The 7,037-nt window shown below is 62.8% G+C and overlaps 1 protein-coding gene across 1 annotated transcript; it reads right to left on the bottom strand.

The window, feature by feature from the left end:
• Positions 1-97: 97 nt before the first annotated feature.
• Positions 98-6,515, bottom strand: IGF2 (insulin like growth factor 2). The gene is made up of 3 exons (XM_026078998.1): positions 6,362-6,515; positions 796-962; positions 98-337 (listed from the first exon to the last, which is right to left on the bottom strand). The coding sequence occupies exons 1-3, from the start codon at positions 6,513-6,515 to the stop codon at positions 98-100; spliced, it is 561 nt and encodes a 186-aa protein (XP_025934783.1).
• Between the last annotated feature and the right edge of the window lie 522 nt (positions 6,516-7,037).

The raw sequence follows: 7,037 nt of genomic DNA, 5'->3' as shown, positions 1-7,037 counted from the left end.
GCTGGGCGGCCGGGGCGCCGAGGGGCTCGGGGGCTAGAGCTCGCCAGTCCTCCCGCCCGCCCCCGGCGGACCGCAAACGGAGAAGCCGCTCGGCAGTTCACTTCTGGCGGCCCGGCGTGCCCGCGGGCGCTCGCGCCGCCGGGGGCCTCTGGCTGGGCACGGCGACGAGGGGGCGATGCGCCTTGGCTTCGTCGGAGGCTTGCAGCCCCTCCGCTTGCCACCGGTACCGGCGGGCCCGCAGGATGCCGGGCACCTCGCGCTGCAGCCGCTGCGAGCTCTTCTTCTGCCACACGTCGTACTTGGAGTACTTGGCGTGCGAGGGCTTCTGGAAGCTGTCCTGCAAGGGACGGGCGCGGGGGGAAAGGCAGCGTGAGGGTCGGGCGCCAGGGCCGCCCGCGCCCCCCGCTCCGCTCCACTCCGCTCCCGCCGCCGCCGCCGCCGCCGGAGCCCCGTGGTTCCCGCGCGGCCCCGAGGGGAGCGCTTGTTCCTCCTCCTCCTTCCCTAGCCCGCACCACCTCTGGTGTCCCCAGCACGTGGGCTTTGTGCCGGGCGCTCAGCGCAGTGGCACAGGCTCACGGAAGGGCTGGGGGTGGAAGGGACCTCCGGGGATCAGCTAGTCCGACCCCCTGCTCCAGCAGTCTCCCAGCAGCTCTGTCCCTTGGAGGTCTCCTCACCGCGGCTTTGCGGCAGAAGAACAGGTCTCAGAGACGCGCATCCTCCTCTCCCCGCGGCCCTTTTATCCCCTCTTTCCTTCTCTTTCAGCAAGCCCCTTTGGAGAACCGCCGCCCCGCTTACCTTGTTGAGTGCCGGCAGCCCCACRAGGGACGTGGCGGAGAGGTCTCGTTCCGACTTGACGGACTTGGCGCAGTAGGTTTCCAGGAGAGCCAGGTCGCAGCTCCGAAAGCAGCACTCCTCCACGATGCCGCGGTTGATCCTCCTGTTATTTCGCCCCACTGGCCTACCTGCAACGGCAGAGGCCCGGCCGTTACACGCCCTGTCAAAAGGGACCCCGTTCTCCCCGCACCGGTCGTCCACGGCGGCGCGCCGCGGACACGGGCTTGCGAAGCGGCTTCGCTGCACGGTAGGACTTTCCCAGGCAGGTGCCATTAAAGCCACCCCAGCTCCCAGTGCGGATGCAACCATGATTAAAGGTACTTTATATTACCCTAATCTATTCCGCCTCGTGTACCTCATCAGCGACACCAGTAAGAGCCACTTTTACAGCTTCAGCTAGCTGGGACAGTTGGAGCAAGCAAGCTGAAGCCGGGCGGGATGCAAATGCTATGGAGATGGCCAATGCTAGGGAGATGGCCAATGCTAGGGAGATGGCTACCAATGTCTCCGACGTTGATCCTGGCCAACGCCTTTTATCAGAAAGAAGCAGCACGGCTTTGCCGTTGCTGACCTTCTTTCATGTTGACGCTCAGGCAGGTGAAACGAAGCAACACAGATAAATTTTACCATATGGGACGGCTCTGAGACAGCTGCGGAAAGAATACAGTCTCTCAACAACACGCTCCCACACCCGCCAAAAATAGCTATTAAACTTAATCTTTTAATAAGGGTTCCTCTCCTGTTTCTCCCTGCAGAAGGATGCGAAAGCCAGCGGAGAAGTGGCCAGCGCAGCAACCATCAAGTGTCACTATTTAATCAAGCCAACGCGCTCTAGAAGAAAGGCTCAGATAATTTTTTTCCCCCCTTTCTCCTCTTTAAATAAAGGGATGGGCAAATTTGAATTCCTAATGCGAAACGACGACAAACCTTCCAATAACGTGGAATGGCCTGCAACTAAAGAATTTGCTTGGTGCTTTTCCGGTGACCTTGCGGGATGTGTTTGGTACGTCGCTTCTTAGCACCTACCCTCGAAGGATTGCGAGGCGACCTGGGACCCGGAGGGGGCGGCTTGAACCCGGGGCCGCTTTGAGCTCCGAACATGAAGCAAAGCGCGACTCGCCGTGCGCACGCTCTGGACGGAGCAGGCGCKCACGCATTCGGCTCGGGCAGCATTTTTGGGTGGCAAAGCACCGGGTGCTTTCAGCGCAGGGGTCCACCTGGCAGCGCTCGGTGGCCTCCCTCCAGTTCGCCCTCCCCTCCTGCCCAGCCAGCCGCAAAGGTCCGAAGGATGCTTCCCTCTCCGGAAAAGCCCAGCCAAGGGGGCAGTTTATGTTTCTTTCATTAAACTGCTTGTGGCCGGCAAGCAGGCTGGACCCGGCCCTCTGTACTGAAGGACGCTGCGGGAGACCTGTGTTTGCAACCCGCTGTGGGTTTCCGGGGGGCCCGAGGTGGATCAAGGAGGGATCCAACGCAAAAAGGCCGCTGCCCTCCGGCCCAAGGCGCAAGCGAAGCCTGCTGCTCGCTGGCCAAACGCTCCCACTGCCGTGCCGCCCGCGGGTTTCCTCYGCGTCCCAGTGCGCCGGCTGCCCACGCACGGGCAGAGGTAGGGTTTGGAAGGAAAAACGGAGAAAGTCCAAAGCAGCCCCCTCCTCCCGCCGAGCAGCAGCTTTCCAAAGCGCCGACGCGCACGATCCGGGGAGAAGCCGAGGTTTCGAAAGGCTCGATGCCTCCTCTCCAGAACAGAAGTCCCCCTTGCCAGCTTCGCCGCCGGCTCCCTCGCTGTCGCCCAGCGCCGCAGATTTCCCATTACATAATTGTCCGTGCGGATCCCGCCAAATGCCAAGACGCTCTCCCGTGGGAGAGTTACTTGGGGAAAAACAGAGACACACAGCAAGCAGGGGCCGAGGCCCCCGCAGCTACCTTGGGATAACCACCGAAAGGCCGGGAAATTTCTAGCTGGCAGCAGTGTCGCCGCTGACCCGGACGGGGAAAAGGGTTTGCTGCAGCACGCGGGGTGCGCAGGGACTAAAGGTTGGGATCCCGGCTCTCGCCCGCGTGCGGCACCTCGCTTTAACGTGGCCGACGAGCGCGGAGAGGGTTTTGCTTTTCCATGCCCTGCTCAGAGCCGAGCGCTGTCCAGAAGCCGCCTTCGGCCAAGCGGGGATGCGCCGGTCCGCAGCCACCAGCCCTCGCGTTACCGCAAGGACGGAGCAGTAAATAGCTGCTATTTAGCTAATTATCGCGCTCTCTCCAGGAAACCCACTTCCCGTCCCACTCCACGAGCCATTCGCCGAACGCCTCCTCCCGCTTTCMTCCCCAAGAAGCACGCACGGCGCATCCCCTGGGTCGGGAATTGCCGGGAAAAGGAGGGCTGGAGCCCCGGGGAGCGGTGCCGCGAGGGGAGCGGGCCGCCCTCGGCCGGTCCCCCTTGCTCGGGGGCAGCCGAAAGCGCCCGGCCGAGTGGAAGGGGCCTTTGGGCGTAAGCGGCCCCCGGCCAACAAGGGCCCCTTTGTGCACGCTGCTGCCGCTGTCCCCGTGCCCCCGGGCCGGCCCTGCCCGCCCGGCTCCGCGCCTGCCCCCCTGCTTCTTCCTAGTATTATCCGGAGGGACGGCGGCGCGCAGGAATGTGCCCCGTCAGCACAAGCAGCGGCACAGGGCTGAATGCTTATCAGCTGTTGGGAAGGAGGAAACGGGAGCCGTTGTTTGCGGAGGAGAAGGCGGACGCCGCTCCTCCTCCTCCTCCTCCCAGCCCCATCCTCGCCCTCCGGCTCCTCGGCCCCTTTCCACCCGCGCTGCGGTTTGCCCCCGCGGCGGCAGGGAGCCGGCGGGGCCAAGCCATCGAGGGGAAGGGGGAAGAGCACGCCGCGGCTCTGTTTACAGCTGACGTCGCCGGCACGTCCCCTGCTCCGGCCCCGCTCCGCCGCCGCCGTCAGGCTCCGCAGCAGCGGGACGGGCCCGGTGCACCCTGCCCCGCGGGAAGCTCGGCCCCGAGAAGCYGCCGGGCGACGAGCTGCCGCTTTTTTCCCCTCTCGCGAGCTCCTCGCCACGTCCCTCGGCAGAAGAAGGCATCGATGCCGAAGGGGACGTGCGGAGAGGTGCCCAATAAAGCCGGTGATGCTGGAAACCCCAAGCTGGGAGCCACCTTCAACATCCTCAGCCCCGGGCGTTTGCAGATTGCAGCTCTTCCAAAGACACCTGCAGCTGTGACTCGTGCCCCAGGCGAGCGGACAGACAGATGGACATCCCAGCTGTCACCAGCGCACCCTCCTCCGTCTACACTACCTATTTCCCCCTTGCCTTGGGGGCGAAACAGCGTCTAGGAGGGCTGTTGGCATCCCGCATCCGCTTTGCACTGATGCGAACAGCACACCAGCTCAGAGCAACGCGGAGAGGCCTTAGCTAAGCGGGAGAAGAGCCCAGAAACAGGATTTCGGCAGCAGTCACGTTCCCACGAGAGACAGCACCGTGCTCACAGAAACACCTTAGGCCAGGACACCAGCTTTTGCAAGTTCTCCCTTCGCAAGGACGTACAGCAGTAGCTAGGTATTTAAGTCACCTCGGCAGCAGAAAACCGACAGCGAGCTTCCTCCCGATTTTCATTTTTTCCAAGATCACCAGTCGGCTGCTGGAAACAAGCCTTCTCCAGCAAGCAGGGCTCACCCGCGCTTGTGGGACGAGGCTGCAGCAGCAGCCTACTTCCCCCCCCTGCGCTGCTTTTCCAAAAGCAGGTTGCTCATCAGGTAGCAGCTCTCCCGCAGGCTGCAGGGTGAGGAGCGCTCATGACAAATCTGGGCCCGGTCTTAAGACGTAAATTCACGAGCAGGGAAGCCTTGGGCTTTCCAGCAGGGCACAGGTAGGCACATGCAAGCGTCTCGGTGCCGACACATGTCCCCACAATCCACCAGAGAGCTACAAACTTGCCCTGTAGACCTTATGATGTGGCCCTAGGGGCAGGGTGCTGAGATCCGGGTAGCCAAGAGGTTTAAAAATTAAGACTAAGACCAACTTTGACCAACCAATAAAGGGAAAAAAGAGAGGGGCTTGGGATGTCCGCACCCTTCGCCAAGCAGAGCGTGCGCCCAAGCATCTGTTCAGCCTTGCACAGCCCGATGCTGAAGGGGTTAAAGCAGGGGTTTGGGGTGGCTTTGCTTCAGCCCCCGGGGCACCTGCACTCCGCAGAAAGACTGCAAAAGGGGAAGGGGGACCCGAGAGGAAATTAAAAAAAAAAAAAAAAGATGAATCCCCCTGCAAACACCAGATTGGCCACTTGGCACGAAACTCCCCGCCGGCCTGCAGACRTGTTTTTATTTTGGCCTGGGAGGCAGGGTTATTTGAGGTGAGAGGAGGTCAGTCTGTCCGTAAAACAAAAGCCCCGTTGCCTGTCATCCCCCGAGAGGGGAGGAGGGGAGGGAAACGAAGGGCAGAGGGACAGGCACTCCTCTATATATAGGCAGGAGGAAGAGGTGCGAGACCCAGGCAGGGGCCGGCGGCTGCAGCCGGGGAAGCAGACCCGCGGCGCTCACGCAGCCCCGCCGCCGCCGGCAGCACCGCCGCGCTCCCGGCACGCCAGACCTCGCACGCCGGCGGCCCGCACCCGCCGAGCATCCCCGCCTGACACCGGCACCCAGGGCCTTTTCCCAGCTTGGCAGCAAACCCTCCCCTCCGAGGGCAGGCGGGGAGGGAGAGCGGCTCCAGACATCGGTGTTTCAGGAAAAAAACACCACATCTCGCCCCGTTCCTCGAAAGTGACTTTCCAAGTTAATTAATTTTCGCAAGGTCAGAGCAGAGGCGCGACTGCCAAACGCACAGCGGCACGCGCAGCTCCTACCTGCATCCCTCTCCCCGCCGCCTGGCCCTGCCTCTTTCCCGCGGTTTTCCGTAGTGCAGTCAGTCGCCAGCGGGGAGCAAGACGCAGAAAGAAGGGCAGGAGCAGCACCCCAGGCCGAAACACCAGGGCAGGGCACCACGCTGAAGGCACCTCTGGCCCAAAGCCCGGCGAGCTGCAACAGGTCCATATGCAGGCAGCCTTTAAGAGGATTTGGAGAGGTGCCTAGGAGCTACGGACACAACCAGGGCTGCCCCGACGGGGGAGAGCTGAGCTCCCCTGCCCAGGTGCTCCCRAAGCTGCTCCGAGGGGCCGTTCCCGGGAGCAGCACCTGGGATGACTGTGGATACAGCACCTACGCAGCGCCGTCTAAAATATAGCAGCACTTCCCAGCAATACTTGACTTTTCCAAGCATCACCTGCAGGGTCCGGCTTCCCCATCTCACTCCCTAGAAAGTCCCCAAACCACGCAAAGCGGGTCCACATCACCCCGCGCGCGTAGCTTCTCTCCTTCCTCTCCTCACCTACCCCTGTGCATGGATGCAAACGGACACCAGGACGCGCCGGAGGAGAAAATCAGCCCCTCTTGGCCCCGAGCTGCTCTTTGCACCCGGTGCACCGCGCCAAAGGGKCTGCGCTGAGAACGGCACGCTCGGCGCACCGATGCAGTCGGCTCGACGTGGCCCCGCACTGGCTACTCACTGAAGTAGAAGCCCCGGTCCCCGCAGACGAACTGCAGCGTGTCGACGAGCTCGCCGCCGCAGAGGGTCTCGGCGGTGCCGTAGGCGGCGGCGGCGTCCAGCGCGGAGGCCAGGAAGGCCAGCAGCAGCAGCAGCAGCCGCCTCGCGGCGCACATCCTCGGCACCTGGGGGCAAAGCCAGAGCGTTAGACGCGGGCACGGGCCCCCCTCGCCTCCCCCTCTGCCGGGCGGCTCCGGGGCGCCGGCAACGCGTCCCCCGGCGTTCTCCCTCCCCAGGGTTTCGGATGCTGCAGACAATGATTTTTGCAGGCAAGGTTCAGCCCCGCTGGTCAGCTGCCCRTCCGCCAGGCTCGAGCCGGACAAGGTTTGCATTGAAGCAGCTTTCCATTGGAAAATCCCGCTTCAGCCCTGTTGTGAAAGGCTTCTATTCCCCCTGCCCTTTAAACAGCATCTTTTTTTTTCCCCTTTTAATGGGAAATCATTTAAGTGGTTATCAGGAGGTGGGGTTTTTTCACTTTTGAATCGGTTTGATGAAAAGTTTTCAAGCGTGTTTCCCCAAAGCGGGAAGAAACGACGTTTCAGGCCGTTCCGGAGGAAAGCCCGGTTCTGCCCGGCAGGGGCAGCCCCTGCCCCCGGCGGTGGCGGGACCTGCCCAGCTCCGGCGCGGGGAACCCCGGG

This window comes from Apteryx rowi, unplaced genomic scaffold, assembly GCF_003343035.1.
Source record: "Apteryx rowi isolate R43461 unplaced genomic scaffold, aptRow1 scaffold_49, whole genome shotgun sequence".
NCBI lineage: Eukaryota > Metazoa > Chordata > Aves > Apterygiformes > Apterygidae > Apteryx > Apteryx rowi.
The sequence above is the reverse complement of the archived record's forward strand: the minus strand, read 5'-3'. Positions and strand labels throughout refer to the sequence as shown.